Source organism: Echinococcus granulosus, assembly GCF_000524195.1.
Source record: "Echinococcus granulosus chromosome Unknown EG_S00032, whole genome shotgun sequence".
NCBI lineage: Eukaryota > Metazoa > Platyhelminthes > Cestoda > Cyclophyllidea > Taeniidae > Echinococcus > Echinococcus granulosus.
Window position 1 is genome coordinate 556,745 of NW_020170412.1, and position 16,690 is coordinate 573,434.

Sequence of the window (16,690 nt, forward strand, 5' to 3'; positions counted from 1 at the left end):
TTTATATGATATGTTTAACGATGATAAGCAATTACAGCTATTATTAACAACATTTTCGACACAATCCATTCACATATTTAAATCAGTTCCACTTTATAGGACTAGCTAAGCTTCGCGATTTGTCAGCTTAGTATTCGTTGATACTCCTACATCCCGTTTTAGAAAATATTTCTCTGGTATACCAGTGGGGCGTCTCATGTTCATTGAGATAGGCCGCAGTTAAACAACCTCAAGCCTGAGGGGCGTAACCAGACAATCCGGACAAGGAAACCTAGTCACCCCAATGCCGACGTCGAATGCGCCGCAGCCACCCCGCGGGGTCCAAAACCCCGACCTGGCGCAAAGAACCCCACGACGCCTTACGCAACCAGGGCGTATATTGTTCCCTTCGGATAAGTATCAGCACGGAGTACAAAAAAATTTGTGACTAAATGACACAATGGCAATAGTCATCATCGGAGTCGGGTCGGACGTCCGCCGAGGGCGTACAGCTCGTCAACAGTAGTTCAAAGTAGTCGAGATTAATCCACCACCGCCGCTGTCGCTTCTTCATCGCTACTATCACTACTGCTACCTCTGCCCAACAAGTCTCTCCGAATAGCACACTCCAGTTCTCCCGTTTCCGCCAGCACCGTTTTACTCGGTCCGTTTGTTGGCAGTGAACCAGGCGACGGGGGTACTGATGAATGCGCCGAAGACGGAGCGGAAGAGCCATACCCAGCCCCCGCCTTCTCCTCACCAGTGGTGGTAGTCAAAAGCGTCGGAGGAGTGCCGGAGGTCGATGGCAAGTCAACTGCGGCACCACCGCTCGTGTCGGGGCTGTGAGGCGGAGTAGGGGAGGCAGTACTATCACCGGCTTCCTTGGCGGCGGCACCGCCCCCACCGCTACGGTGGAAGACAGCATTGGGAGTGGAAACGGTGGTGAGTTTGGCTGGCTTTGGTGGAACACGGATGGGTGAGAGGGTGAGGGGGGAGCCGGTGTGAGCTACGATGCGACGTTTCTTGGAGGTAAAACGAGAGGCCGACAGCTCTGCCTTTTCTCGCTTCAGGGTACGGATGGTCTCCTATTGAACAAATGAAAGAAGCCACTGTAACCATGTCCCACATTCTACTCCAAAAAGATGACAAAAAGTCGCTCTCTGCATACTTGGGGATCTGAAACTTAAGTGACAATTACCAGAAGCAGATACGTGGCATTCACTAATCATGGGTAAAACAAAAAAGAAGTCACTATAGGCTGCATATCTTGTCTTTGGCTGCGTCTTTTAATCACGGAGAAGGCGGTTTGAGAACGCCAACGATGAAAAGCGCTATACCCGAAACAAGAACAGTAGAATTGAATTCAAACCCTTATTCCCCGAGACCTTAACTGGGATGATGTGATTAAAAATATTCACTCCTAAATCAAAAAATAGCAGGCCTTTTAATGGCAGTTAATCTAGCATTCCATAACTTGAGAACCACACCATGGGTTGGAAGCCCTTTCATATGTAAAAATAGCACGTGAGTTAAAAACATTTGCAATTTTAAAGTTGGAATGATATATAGGACAAACTTATGTGGAAAAGACAGTCTATGTAAAAATAAAGTTGTGAATGAATGATAGGACTCCACTGTTGAGCATCCATTGAAAGTGACTGGGGTGGCAACGCGTAACCCAGACCGAGTAAAAGGCCACCTAAGGATGGAGATGTACCGATTTGGGATAAGATTACTTGGTTTCAGAGCAGGGGGCCCGTAAGGGACCCACTTTTTCGACAAATTAAAGCATTAAGGATAACCGCAGACTTGGAGTGCCATACATGTGTGCAAAAAATCTTGAATATATTAATCTCTTATATCGCCATTATTGCAGTTTAACTTTTGACCAAGATCGTGTGAACAATTTAGCATCACAAGAGGTTTAACAATTTAGTAGCAGAAATAAAAGTATCATCTGTGGGCACTGAACGCAAACCAGGGTAACTTAGGCACCGCATCACTACAGCAAGACATAGGCTAACAAAGCAGAAGCAAAGGCGTCACCTACATCGCCTCTCCTTCAATCTCCAAGTTTACTCTTACGGGTGCCACAAATCCGCAAGTGGACGGCTAAACTTGTCGACAATGACGCCGAAAAGTCATAGACATACGTCTGGTATATGTGCGCTTAGAGCCAAATAAGATGCCTCTTTAGATTCCAGGTAGTTATATTTTTAGCCTAGCACTGACTAGTGCTGCGGAGTAAACATAGACCCGCAAGTATGCCTGGGGCCAACTCGGGCGCTACATCGTTACACCCTAAAAAGTAATGACTAGTTCCACATCTTCAATCCCCCTAGATTAGCCTTATTTCAGTCTTCCTGTTCCATACTCAATCCTAATTTCACTAATCCTTAAGTTTTCCAGAGACAAGTTTTTAATAGTAAAATTGGAAGGCTTGTTGGTGAGCGGTGGACACAATAATGGGCAAATGTCTCGTATGTAAGCATAGGAGTTACTCGCATGCTGTACCACGAGGTCCAGTCCTAATTCAGCATACCGGAATCTATAAGTGATTCAGCCCCATTTGGACGCCGTGAGCAAATGAAAAATGTCCAAAGAAATTCAGATCTTCGGTTTTTTCATGGCTTTCACCAGCCTTGTTTTAATGTTTTTGCTCAATTCCTAAAGAAAATTTTGACGTAAGAAATCCAATTTTGCAATGGTGAAATAGGACTCGGGATAATTCGTGCAAAATATCACCACATCCAAGCGCAGCTCACCTTGAGCCTTTCAATCTCTTCGTTGGCTATGTGCTGCGTTTTGAAGGCGCGCTCTCGCTGTTGTGACTCGTAGTCATCGAGGTCGGACTTAAGACCCGCGATCATCTTATCCTTCGCCAATAACTCCGCATCCTTCTGCGCCAGTTGGCGTTTCAAAGCCTTGATATCTTCCTGCAATTGGCCGATAGTCAGGAGATGCTCATTGTATGCCGAGTCCATGCTGGATCAGGGGTGGGGAAACGTGCAACTTATGATCCAAGTTAAAACTTTGCTTTTACAAATGACTAGCTTGCATTGAATTTAAGTAAGCGAAGAGGCTTTTGCCCATAAGTCCGTAAGAAAAACGAGATGCTTAGAATAATGGACATTTGTAGAGCGGCTCAATACAAATGCTTAGAGAAACTTCTCATTGCAGTACTAAATAAAAATCCTTTTCAAAAAGAGGTAGAATAGACCGAAATTGAAGGATTAAACGTCGAGATGACCTAGTCTGGGAATACAAGTATAAATACATTTCAGTATGAAAAATGGTTTGAAAAAAAGAGGGCAAATTAATAAAAATTTGCCCAATGATGAGCCACGTAAATAATGTATATGGTATTTGAGAAAATAAAGCGGTATTTGAAGCAGCATTGGTGTATGAGAGCGTACAGGAAGTTGATGGTACCTACAAGTACGTGATTGTCTGTCGATCCAACATATAAGCGCCTAGAAAAAGTTTTAAGGCAAATTTACACAACAGCTCTCATTGTACTTAAAGACGCCGAAAGGGCACATGCAGAATGTGAAGAATGGACAGAAAATATGGTATGGAAACAGGGCTGAAACCCAATCTAGGGACAAATACCCAAAAATCACTTCTTCCATAATATTGAAAACGCGATTGAAATTCGTAGTTTAATGGAATAAAAGACGTATGCAGAGAAATATATCAGGATTACAAAAGGTCACTATAACTCAAGGAAAGCCTATAAAACGTACAAAGATAAACTGATATGAAATAGGTCTACATAGGTAACTCAAGTCGATTCAACATACTAGGAAGACAAGAATGCACATGGGATACAAAAGAGGCGCCACAGTAACGTACCTGTAATTGGCAGCATTTCCAGGACGGTTTGAAGAATGTCTACTTGTGTATTCTTCGGTTCTTTGACGTTTGATGGCGCTTGAACTATCACCGAACAAAGCGGTTCCGATGAATTTTGAAAAAAGACACATTGGAATGAAAAGCTTAACAGAACAGCGTACTTTGATGAGTCGTGAGATTTCGATAGATAAGAGTCATTGAAGCTACTGCGCTTTGATTGATGCTTCTCCGACCGTTCCTTTGATTTGGACATTTTGTAATTATATGTACACACCCAGCAGAGAACTTGACCATCAACCTTGCTTCGACTAGCCTGAAAACGAAATAGGGAAGTAGAGACACAATATAGGAATCGAGGAAATGGGTAGACGTTAATTACCTCGTCCTTATAAAAAGCACACATATGAAGACATTTTTCACACTGTCTGGGATCACCAAACTTGGTGCGGTAGTGTAAACACCGTTGACAGACTAATGCACTACCGAATGCCATCGGAAGTTGACAAATTGTACAAGATTTCGGATCTCCGTATCTGGATTTTAGTGAGCAACATCGGGGACAAATTGCACCTGACCTAAAATATTAAACCAATGAAACGGAGCGGTGGCTTACATCGACTGTTTGAAATCGGATCTGCAATACTCGCATTGCTTGAATGACGAATGGTGTGGATTGCATGCCTAGACATCAGTCGTCAAGTAAAAGAGGGAGCGCAAAACCTTGCAAATTGTCCCAGATCGTGACATCTGCGAAGATGGAAAATTTTTGAGACAACGTATACATGAGAACAGAGGCTGCTCCATTATCCACACGAGCGAGTACGGCCGCAGAGTGCAGATGGAAAGCGTAAAGCACTAGCCAATGAGCACCCCCGACTGGAAAGTTGACAAACTCCTAGAAAATAAAGTTTTGAGATCTTGTCACAGATTTTACTGAAAAGACATATGGTTAAATTTTATTTCTACGGAAAATTATTTATTTTGCGTGATAGCTTGGTGGACCAAAGTGATGGATTTTGGAAAAATGCCTTTATAATCACACTCGAACTTAAAAATTTACCTAGATTTACAATTGCAAAATCTATAAATGCCAATATCCCCATTAACACAAAAACGCTTATTGGCCAGGGCTACTGTTTGTCCGTTAGGATCCCTACCCATTTAGTTTACACAGTCGAGCTTGACAAAATTCCAAAGAAACACATACAATATTTTATTTGCTTAAATCTTGGTTTTGTTAACGGGTCACATGGGACTCCATTACTGTGCCTCACCTAGGTGGCCCTACCTCTGGGTTAAGCCATTAACTCCCAAGCCCTTCTGCCCCATTATAACACTTCCTCCAAGTATTGCCTTACTTCGTTGTCAGGGAAGTCTCAGGGCGCTGCAAAGCCGACCGCCACCCCTGCCGTAGCCCCTTCTCAACGACCCACCAACCACTATTCAAAGAGCTAAACGAGCTCGCCTCACAACAACCTACCCCGACTTAAGCCACATAATCCAACAAGTTGTACAGAAAACCTTTATACTCTAAAGCAAATGCGAGTTCTACCACGTCGCCTACAGTCTTCAAATGCCTAAGCAATAAAAAAGGAGGGAGTATACAAGATGGAGTGAAAATGAGAGAGACAAAAACCACTGAAACGCGAATGGCATTTTCGTCGTGGGCGGAATCGCGGAATAGCCGACACGTGAGTGTTCCATACTCAGAGGTAGGCGAGTGGAGAGTAGGGCTTGAGATTGGGTGCGTCTGTCGTCTCCTCGCAACGATCGTAGATCACCATCTGATAGTGATTTTGTAGAATTGAGGAGAGTCTCTGCAATAACAAACCAGGAGATGATATCAGTGATGATTTTTTGTGCTAGAGGCGAGTATGAGAGGAGAGCTTACAGACTTGACCCCTTGTACATCGAGAGGGAGCGATGCTGTACGCTGCAGAGCGTAGAGCAGGTCACACTGTAGTGCCATCAGTTGGCTCACTGACCAACCCCGTGTTGTCGTGACAGCCTCTTGCAAAAGCGCGGTCATTGCAGATCGAAGAGAAGAGAGGAGAGGACCTTCCGCCAGGCACTTAACAGATGGTGGCGGTGGCAGTGATGATGCCACAACTTGCTCCGTTTCCGTTCCGGCTTCCACCAAAAGAGGTGACGAGGATGCAGGAAAGGTTGAGTCGTCATCAGACTTATCTTCCTCTCCACAGTCAGCAGTGGCGACTGCTGCGTTCCGATTGGAGAGGAATGAAAAAATTTACCAGATCTCATTTACACTCCATGACCAAATTAACGAATCGCAATGCGATTTTGAAAGAGATTTGAGATATCCAAACAACTTGAAAGATATCCAATACACGAACCATTAGTATCCGGTTGGAGATGCGAAGGGAGTTGCTGGGTGGCATCAGCAGCGGTACCGTCTAACATCATACCGGAGGTAGACGTCTGCAAAAGTAGAAGAGCAGCCTTCAAGATACATTTAAAACCGTCTTCTTTCAGTGTAAAAAAGCCGCTAGCCAGTCAGCCAGCCAGATACTCACATTATCAATGGTCTTCTTATCAGGAGGGGAAGAGTGACGTAAAGATCGAGAGACTTGGCGGGTGTTATTCAGCTGGTTTACCTCCTCAGGTCCAAATATCGGTTGCTCGCCCTACATTAACCAGATGTGAATGAAGTGCGGAAAAATAAGAAAAAAACACCAAGATCTAGCTAGAGGTGCAGAGTGGAGACTTACGTGAAGTCGACGACTGTAACGGCGAGACGAAGAGCCGGAAAGAGCCGTGAAGTGGGGCACTGGATGGGGAGAGTGATTTCGTTGGGGGGATGAACTCAGTGGACAAGCGGCAAGAGCCTACGGGAAAAAAAGTGGATTCCCCAATTTACTCGATTGCCAAGGCTCAAAGTTTTTTTTTTAAATGTTTTTAATAAACTTACCTCAGTTATCTGCTCTTCCAGCTCTGTGAGAGCCGAATTCTCGTCCAGAAGCATTTCAGCAGCATCCCACAACTCGAAAGCGCGTTCCCGAATTTCACGACTACGGGGCACGTCAACGGGATTGTACTCCAGTGCGTTCTTGTAGATCAACTCCAGATCCTACAGAACGGGGAGAAAATGATATTGGGGAGGGTTTGATGGAAAAGCAAAATGATTAACGAACAGAGGTTCACACAGACACACCTTGGAGAACTCCTTCACTGATGTGTACTGATGCGCATCGATTTTTGCCCGAACCGCGCCCAAACTCATGGGTCGACGAATGACCTCATAGTAATCGGGCGCTTCGTCCTGATTCACCGGTCGCATAAAAACCGTGAATCGCCTATCCCGTGTCAACTGCGCCACCACACGACGCAGTTCCACGCGTAGATGCCTCAACAAACGATCCCGTGTCTCCTGCGCCTTCTTCACCTCCACTGCTGTCATCTCGTGTTGCCGATGGTCCAGGATCCCCGTCGTTGTCTCGTTCAGAGGAGGCGGTGTCGGACTACAAGAGCGATCAATTGGTACCAACAAATTCGTCCACACACACGCACATATATCGGAAACACTCACGGCCTTGGAGGTCGACTAGAAGCGTTGGTATTTGGCGTGGAATCATTTGCAGAGACGTTAAACCAATCGAAAAAAACGGGCGAGAGGAAATCGCGCCGTAACTGATCACCCGGCGGATGGAGACTAATTTTCTCCACAAAGGGGAAGCGGAAAAGGCGACGAAGATAAGTGTTTACAAGGTGGTCGATACTGCCCCCACCGGGGGAGGAGAGGGGGGACAACTGGGAGATACGAGGCGCCGCCATCGCCTCCTCCTCAGCAGCTGTTGATTCACCATCAACTCCCTCCACCTCCACTTCTGGATCAATGGAGGGCTTAGAACGGCTACGTTCGCCGGTTTGTTGCTCGCGCAACCATGCGATTGTCTTTGGCGAGGCGTGACCGTTGCAGAGTGCGGCAGATTCTGATCAAGCGATAACAGAATGAGATTTATTTGGATGGTATATTCAGTTCATGACATCGAGTAGTTTTGTACCTCAGTTCTAAACCTACTTATGCAATTGTATTGTATCCATGTAGTGGCAGGAGTTTCACTACACTCTACTACTTTGTAGAGGTCAAACCAGAACGGCGACCACGGAGAGCATCGTAGGCAATGTTCAACAGAAAAGTGAAACTATGTTTTATTTCCACATTTCACTACATAGACTGACGATCTCCCACGATTCGACTCTAACGCCTCCCAACTCTTCCGTGCATTGATCAAAACTATATTCAAATTTGAGAGGTGAGGGAGATTTACCTTGAGGAAAAGTTGTAAAACGTAGCGAGACCGCGGGCGGAACACGAATAGACAGGGAACCTGGTGTGGTCTGAGGTTGTGCCTCTTCGCCTACAATGGGTGAAGGAATGATACTAGGCGGGAAGCTTTTTACAGTGGCCACGAGGAGAAGACGCCTCTGAGCTCCGCAGCCAGTATCCATGGTGGCTGAGGTAACTTCAAGAAGTCGTTCTACCAGATGGTGGCAGGCTACGGCAGGGAGACGGGCAAGGAGAAGATCGATGCGAGGGACAAAGAGCACCACCCCAGCTATGTTGGAGGGGCTGGTGGAAAGGGAGGTTGCGGTGGAGGGAAGGTCAGTGGGAGCCTGCTGGTGCTGGTTCAGCAGGGAGCGACGCGCCGCCGCGACTATTTGAGTGATTGATGTTACCAGGCCCCCGGAGGTGCCCGTATAGAGACTTGCGAGATTGAGAGTATAGACCTGCAGTGAAATAGCCGTAATAGCAAGCAATATTTATAAAAAAAGAACTGCTTTTCTGGGAGGGAAAACTGCACTAATCATTCAGTGTAGTCTCCTGCTACAATCGTACACTTATGCCTGTGCTCATGATTAGGTAACCATCCTAAGGCAGTCTATGTGGGCTAACTTCTCGGAATTGCATATGTCGGCGAATGACTGAGACCAACACTCTCAAAGAAAAACTAATGTCATGAACCATTTCAAAACAGGTAGATGTGCATCAATCGGGTGTACAAAGTTGAATAGGCTTTCCAGGGGCTAAAGTTTTGCAGAAAGACTGCCGGAATGATCGACAACACTACACCCGGGATCTTCACTGACGGGGCAGATGAGAGGATGTGTTTCAAACGTTTCCACCATTCAAAAGCCTTCCTACTGGGCCGTTGAGTGTCTTATCACCTCATAAACCGTACCTGAGTTCTAATGTCAATGTGAATAATCAACTAGACGACCCGATTTCACGTCCTCGTCCACAAGAAAACAACACCACTACCCGCTGATTCATGCATGCAGGAATACTACCTTCTGCCATCGCCGCCAAGGCTGGTCTGGATTGGGGTTGATTCGCCCACAATATGAGGTACCGGGCATTACTAAGAGGATACTTTGAGCGTGTTGCTGCCACGGTCCCCTTTACACCAAGTCACGATTTGAATTGAATACCGGTGGAGCAATCATCTGACCCAACGAGAGCAAATCGGAGGATTGTTAGGCCTGCGGCGTTTGTGCATGCCAATGAATGCCATTTCCTAGGCTGGTGCCGTTGGCCTAATTGAGGATCGTACTAAGGTGCGGAATAATCTAATTACTCGCCACGAAGGAGGTGTGATACATGAGAAAATGGAATGCATTCACACTAATTGAAACGATATGATTGACAGGGTGGATGAAATTGAAGTAAAACTGAGAGTACACATTCTCTTTGGCCGTGTTAACAGCAGCCATTCAAAATAGGCTTGACATGGAATTCAATTGCAATGGTCCACTGCTTGTCTACTTAAGCGCCTAATGGCGACCAAAACTTCCAATTTCCACAGATTTCCGGCCTCCTCATCATCTAACCAATTCTGATAATAGCACTGCCGCATTTGAGGCTCTCCTGTGACTTATTTGGAAACGTCTGCATATTCTACTGTAACCGTTGCTTCCCAAAGGAAGTAGTGAAGCCCGCAGGGATCAAGACAAAACATCAGGACGGTGAGATAGCGAATGCAAACTCGAAAAAAATAATAGTGACAAAGAGGGAGAACACCTTGGTTGGAATTTTTTTCTCACTTTATTTCCACGGTTAAGCAAGTGCCTACTTGGAGTAGCAGATTCACAAAACGGAGTTGACCTTAACGGCTCATGTGGAGTCTACGAACGCACCTACTACCCCAACACTTTCTTCCAAATGCAAGTGCAAATCATAAATACTTTGTTTGCGAAAACATCCTGATTTAACGTTACCAACTGTCAATGGAACACGAAGTAGGGCAGAGAACCATCAATCCTCATAACTCACCCACAAATTGCAGCAGGTTAAAGCCCGAAAGAAATCACAAAATTAGAGATGAGGCAAACGCAATCTTACCTCAACAGACTCCAGTCTCCGCCATACAGCCGAAAAGACCGCACTTGGAAGAAGCGAGTCTTCCACAATCACCTGTCGAATGAGAGCAGGAGAAAAGGTGGCATGGGTAGCTACAGTAGTGGTGGTAGTACTAGGGTAGCGGGGAGGGGCAGAGCTCCAAGTGACCATTGGTTCACCTCCGTCACCGCTGCCTCCGCCATCAACACAGTCGACATCGTCGGAGGCTGCGAGAGCACGGGAAATGCGAGCAGTGATTAGGTGCACGAGAGGTTCGAGAAAGAGACGTGATGCGGGGTCTGCCTCAAGCGCTGAAACACCACTACTGCTGCCACCTCCTCTTTCTCCAATGCCGCCAAAATCAACGCCGTTAGAGCGGAGGGTCGATGCGAGTGCCGCCGCCGGCGCCGATGTCGCATTGCCCACGTCCAACTCGACGCGTAAATTTGCCGGTCGGATAATCTTCAGCGCGTCCAACCAGTCCATTCGATCCACCTACAAGGAAGAAAGAATGATTTGTGAAAGGATACGTCGGTGCACTAACTCATGAAATCAACGGTTTGAGAGAGAATGATAACAGGAGCGAACGAGTGACTAGGTCGTGATCAAATACGCAGATAAAAACGCGAGAAGATGGGAATGGCTTACAACAAGGTAGCTGAGGTCCACAGCCAGTTTTAGCTTGCTCACGTAGACTTGAGGGTACTGACGACGAAGACAACAGAGACAGGCTTCTGTAGCCAGGGCCTTCAGATCTGCACCACAAAAACCCACCGTCTTTTCGGCCAACTCATTCAGTAGCTTGGGAAGAGAAAAAAAAAGACTAAAACAGGCGTTGACATTTCCTTTGGTGATTGGCGCAAACATTCAATCACTCCACTCACTCGCTCCAAAGGAAAGAATATCGGTTCTTTTTTTCTTAATAGAAGTTTAGTTTCAAATTTAGTTATAAAATGGCCACAAAGAGGAACTCAAAGGGTAGAAAACATGCTGTCAATTGGGGAGAAAGTTCAACATCTTTTGCAGACAACGAGGACACCAATGTAAGGTGACTGGAGGTCAAGCGTGGAAGAGGAGTCTATTAATAGCCCGAAACAAACCAGTCAACGCGATCGCAGGGATATTATTGACCGGAGTGTGATAGACACTCACTCAGAGGACCAAGACATAAGTTTGTGATGGTATAAAAATAACGTGTCAGATCTAGGATTCGGAAAACAAAGTTACAAGATTTAATTGCGTATTGATACACGTAGTAGGGTTCAGATTATACGTGATACGCACGGGTTGGACCAAACCTGATAAAATTTATTCGGAGGCGTCAAAACAACGAATTTTTTCGGATGTTTTATCCATAAGCTGAGGGACCCTGATAGAAAACTCAAATTGTCCAATGTGTGGAAAATTACGAAGCTTATTCAGGACTTGCGTGTGGTAATACAGGTTTTAAAGCGAATAAACCCTTTCTAGATTTATGTGGATTATTTCATCCTCATAGTTAACTCAAGTCCTACGTTATCGTATATATGGAGGAGAGAATCCTACATCCCAGAGAGCACTGTCGGTCAATCCATCAACTATCCATTCAAGAACATACCTGAGGTGAGGGCAGCGGGATCAACTTGGAGGTGTGGATCTCTAAAATCCTCCGTCTAACAGCCGCGTTTGGGAGAGAAAAGACAAACTCTCGATCAAAACGGCCAGGTCGTCGGAGGGCGGGATCGATGGCATCGGGCCGGTTGGTGGCACCTATCACCACCACTTCCGCCCTCCGGTCCAATCCATCCATCAATGCTAGCAATGTTGACACAATACTGGAGTGAACTTGGTCCTGGAGAAAATGTGAAGGACAAAAACCGATGTAAGATGCAAGAGGCTGTGATAATTGTTCACTGCTTGGAAAATAAAGTAGTGGGATGGAGCTGATTCTAGGCCGATATACAGAAGGCAACAAATAATTAAAAATTCCAGTCACTGTATGCCCGGTGGTAATATGGTAATTCGACCGCCATAGCTGTGGGATGGAGTTATGTGCACAAAACCACCGCCACTAGTCCGCCAGACCTTTTGTAAGCTTACAAATACAAGTATTTTCAGAAGCAAAGGTATTGAAGTTTCTTCAAGGGTGACTCGGCCTCCACATGTAAGCAGAAATGAGTGGCGCCAGAGCGGAAACAGTTTGTTTGATAAAATAATGACCTAACTATAGCATCTTGTTTTGATTCATTCGAATGGCAGAATCAGATATAAGGACGCCACCTCATACAACTCCGGGATTCAACCTCGGCAGCAATGCCAGATGGCTCTGCTCATGGCATCTGACTAGAGGATGAGTCAGAACGATGGTCAAAGGGGCGTTAGGCCGAGGGGGTAACCGGGGTGGGGAGAGCGAATAGAACACCAACTTTGTGGCTTGAGAAAAAAAACCGCAGCTTGGTTAGCGTATATGAATAACACCACGAAAATAGGACAGTCACATCCCTCGGCTTAAAAGCAAAGATGAGGAAAATCATCATAGGGACTGATTTAAATTCCACATTTCAGGCTGGCGACAGGTAGCAAGTTTGGAGAAAATTATAGTGTACCAGGCTGGATTACAGAAGGTGCTGTCATGGCCATTTTAATCATTCTAAGGCATAGGAAGACCTTAATCAAAGCTGAATTACGTACGTGGTGGAAGAATACAACAGAGCACTCTACCAGTGTAGAGCATTGGACAAGGTACAGGCCAAAGGTGAGGGGAGCCGTGCCACAATACCAAACAAAGCTGTAGAGGGACGACCTACCTGTCTGGAAGAGCGGACAGGCGCTAAGCCATCGAGTTCATCAAAGAAGATAATGGAGGGGCGCAGTCGATAAGCCTGATCGAAAAGAAGGCGTAGCTGCCGCTCCGTTTCTCCGATCCACTTAGACAGACAGTCAGCGCCCTTGCGCATGAAAAAAGCGATTGGACGGGAGGCGGTGGAGCCACTAGCATGAGCACGCGCAGCATCCGAGGTCATACGTGTGCACTCGTTGGCCAAAGCTCGGGCAAGTAGGGTCTTCCCCGTGCCTAACAGTAATGGACAGTTCAGAGGCCAATTGACATTAAATTAGCACTTGCAGAAATTCAAGAAAGAAACTTTTAATCCTCAGAGAAAGAGAATGTACACCATGAAGTGATTCATATTAGAATGATCTGATAGATAAAAAGGATTTTCGTGGACCATATGCGTCTTTTCTGTGCTTATCGGAGATAGCAATAGCTCAGTATTTCGAGATAGCTAGAGAACTATAACACACAAGGGAAGGTTGTGACATAATTGTACAACGTAACCCAAACCTGTCGCACGTGGAGAGAGAGGGAGGGAGAATGAGCGAAACGGCTTACCAGGTGGGCCATGGAAGAGCACGCCACGAGGCGGTTCTATCCCGAATCGATTGAAAACCTCCGGATAGACCAGAGGCAGAAGGACGGACTCTTGCAGTGCTCGAATCTGCGCTTGATGTCCACCCACATCGGCAAATGTCACCTCTGTGTCGAAACTCATCGGTTCTACGTCAGTCAGTCCAGCGCCGGCTACGAGACGGTTGCGAAGCGGACCCGACTGCGTCGAAAGAAGGGTGAGCAAGAGTGAGAGATTGGAAGATCAACGAAAGGAGACTGTTAAGCATGAGAACCAACCAACCTCAACATCGCGGGGCTTAAAGTTGATAGGCATGAGACCCTCAGCAGCCTGTCGCAAAAAAGTCTCCTCCAGTTCGTCCTGATGCTTCGTGCGTCGGGGGCAGTGCGGACGACAGCGATTTGAGGTGCCACTACCATTTCCAATACGACCCTCCGCCTCTCCACTGTTGACGCCGTTGGAAAGAGATGAGGAAGGGCTGTCGCTAAGATGGCGGCTGAAGCGCAAAGAAGTGAGGAGCCAAATTAAGTATCCATCCCACTGCACTCTCATTCTTACTTCTCAACTGCCCATTTCGCATGTGATTGTCTATACCGAAGAAGTGATAACTTGGAGAAAGATCCGGATAATACGGAGGATGAAGGTGAAGCAGTACTTTCCTCCCATCTCAATTTAAGGTGCAAATCTTCAAGGGAATAGGTTTTGTGGCAAGAAATCTTGTCATAAAAATGGTACTTTATTCCAATTCATTGGCCCTAGATTTTCTCGACGAAATTTGTCTTAAATTCCACGTGTAGATGGATCTACGAGTAGATGGGTCACGGTCATAGCTGTCTGATCTTCAGCAAGAATCTAGGTAAATATCTCCCTATACATTCTGCCGCACATAAGGCGGAATTTTGAGGGATGAAGCAGTAGCTCCAAAATGTGGAAACAACCAGAAGGTTGTTTGGAGATAATGATGTTTTCGTTTGCTCAATATTGAAAAACAAATGCCATCTCTCATCACAAGTCAGTCAAAAAACTTAGAAATGAACGTTTTGCCACCTACTTTGGAGAAGTAAAAGACAAGTTTCTAGTGCTGAATGCTTTTAATCAGCTAGTAGTCTGTGGTATGTGGTACCCAATTCCCCAGTAGCTGATAGTGATGTAGTAATTTGATTACCTCTGACGCTAAACATCACTGACGACCTCAAGGAATTAGGCGTACAGCAGAAAAAGGGTAAACTCACTAGTGATCGCCATGACGAGGTCGCTTGGATCCCTCACCGTAAGATTCATCCGCCAGCCAATTCCTTTGGTTCGCCTCGATGTCTTTGACTTGTGGAATGACTAGAAAGAAAACCAGATATAGCATCCGTTCATGTGACAAAACCGGGATTAAACACACGCGCACTACCTTGGTAAACGTCAGGATGACGCCGATTTCGCAGAGGGTATCGACGCCCATCTGGCGTTTCATCTTCCTCTGTCGTATCTTCATCATCCTCTTCAACATTTCTGTTGTAACGCTTGGGCTGCAGGCGCTTCGTTAAGTGCTTGCATGTACCGTGGTTCTCCTGGACAGACAATAGTAAGGAAGAAGCAATCAAGTGAACCTACAATTACCTTAACGGAATACGAGACAGGCGCCACCGTAGAACCTCGTGGACGAAGACGTGGGAGAAACCCCGTGCCGGTATCAACATCGATGTTGCCACTATCTTCCGAGGATATGCTTTGCTGGTTACCTTTTTTCACTTTGTTTGGGGGCTCCGACAATTCCAGACCAGCTATCGTGGTCAAACAAAGAGCTTTAAGAATCAGATATTCAAAGAGAAAAGAGAGGAGTCAAGGCTTACATAAATCCAGTATATTTTTCCGTACTATCTTTGTGGTGTACTTATTTTTATTCTTATTCTTGGACGACTTGCTGTTATCGGAGAGTGGGACATCATTGACATCCGCTTTGGAGGGTTTCGTCTCCTCACTGAATTGACGACCCAAGCTCTTATCGAGTGAAGAGCCACTTAAATTTATATCTAGGAGATTTAACTAAAACAGTAAGAGTGATCAAAGGTGGAAGGGGAAAGCATACTTTGTTCCTAAGGGAATAGGGAGATGGGGAAATTGGAGAAATTCCAGAGGCACCGAGGGTTGAGCTGCGATTCAAGCGGCGATAGCGACGAGATCGATTTTCCGATGAGCTTGGACACTGATCAAGTAAACAAAAGTGTAGCCGAAAATGAAAGCGAACGTATCGTGGGTTCGAAGAAATACAATAAGCAACTAACTGCACTATACCGTGCCCACATTTACATACACTTTTGCAAGGAGAATATAAGCCAAAGTAGATAATATGACTGCCACAAAAGTTGACCACATAGGAAAAAATTACAGTAACCCAATAAAAACATCCAAAGATGAGAGTGGAGAAAGCGAAAATATGCAGAATTATTTGCACCAGAGCAAAATATTGCTAGACAGCAGAAGCAGTGCGTAGACGTACCATCTTATCCAACTGCTTTTTAGACACACGATGTCGGATTTTCATTGGGATATTGCAAACTAATGCTTGGAAAAGAAACTAAGAAAAATCAACTAAAATGCATCCGCTCCATGATGCGACACCGAACTGCCTAATTCGAAGAGAACGCCATAGACAGGTAACGAATAAAACAAAATCTGTTTGTTAAAGACTTGTAAACTACGTGAATCCTCCGAGTAAAAGTGGCCTTCAAATTTTAATTCTTTTTAAGTTAAATGCTTCGGATAAAAACATGATTTTTTAACAGAGGTCTGCTGTCTATCATGTACCTTAAAATATATTAGCAAAACAGGCGTAAATTATTCGGCCTTTAAAAACGTTTGCAGGTAATAAAAAAAGCATATTTTAAATATTGTAACGCATTGAACGCCTTAACACCATTAAGGGGATCTATTTCGCGTGGACGTTTATTGGTCAAGATAACGAATGGATTCTAATATGGTATCGTGGGGCCTCCCTAAGGTAAAAATAGTCCATAGGAGTATGAAAGAAGCTTTGCTTGTTTGACACAGAAGGGTTGGCCATACCTCTAAGTGGGAACGCCTTTTATTTGATTTTGTGCCCATGTAACAAATCTAGCGTTTG

The 16,690-nt window shown here is 45.5% G+C and overlaps 2 protein-coding genes across 2 annotated transcripts; both read right to left on the reverse strand. All coding sequences in view use genetic code 11, as the record gives it.

Moving 5' to 3' along the window:
* Positions 1 to 271: 271 nt before the first annotated feature.
* Positions 272 to 2,963, reverse strand: EGR_04864 (hypothetical protein; the record flags this gene model as incomplete). Its single annotated transcript, XM_024494113.1, has 3 exons — positions 272 to 427; positions 531 to 1,064; positions 2,745 to 2,963. 3 exons carry the CDS (start codon positions 2,961 to 2,963, stop codon positions 272 to 274), a joined length of 909 nt encoding a protein of 302 aa, XP_024351502.1.
* A 2,577-nt stretch (positions 2,964 to 5,540) lies between these two features.
* On the reverse strand, positions 5,541 to 16,111 carry EGR_04865 (ATPase family AAA domain-containing protein 2B; the record flags this gene model as incomplete). The annotated part of the gene is made up of 21 exons (XM_024494114.1): positions 5,541 to 5,651; positions 5,726 to 6,051; positions 6,189 to 6,273; positions 6,369 to 6,479; positions 6,564 to 6,680; positions 6,764 to 6,922; positions 7,007 to 7,313; positions 7,382 to 7,784; positions 8,124 to 8,583; positions 10,196 to 10,687; positions 10,841 to 10,993; positions 11,790 to 12,023; positions 12,979 to 13,244; positions 13,563 to 13,779; positions 13,861 to 14,074; positions 14,811 to 14,910; positions 14,978 to 15,137; positions 15,187 to 15,350; positions 15,420 to 15,612; positions 15,656 to 15,772; positions 16,067 to 16,111. The coding sequence occupies 21 exons, from the start codon at positions 16,109 to 16,111 to the stop codon at positions 5,541 to 5,543; spliced, it is 4,434 nt and encodes a 1,477-aa protein (XP_024351503.1).
* Between the last annotated feature and the right edge of the window lie 579 nt (positions 16,112 to 16,690).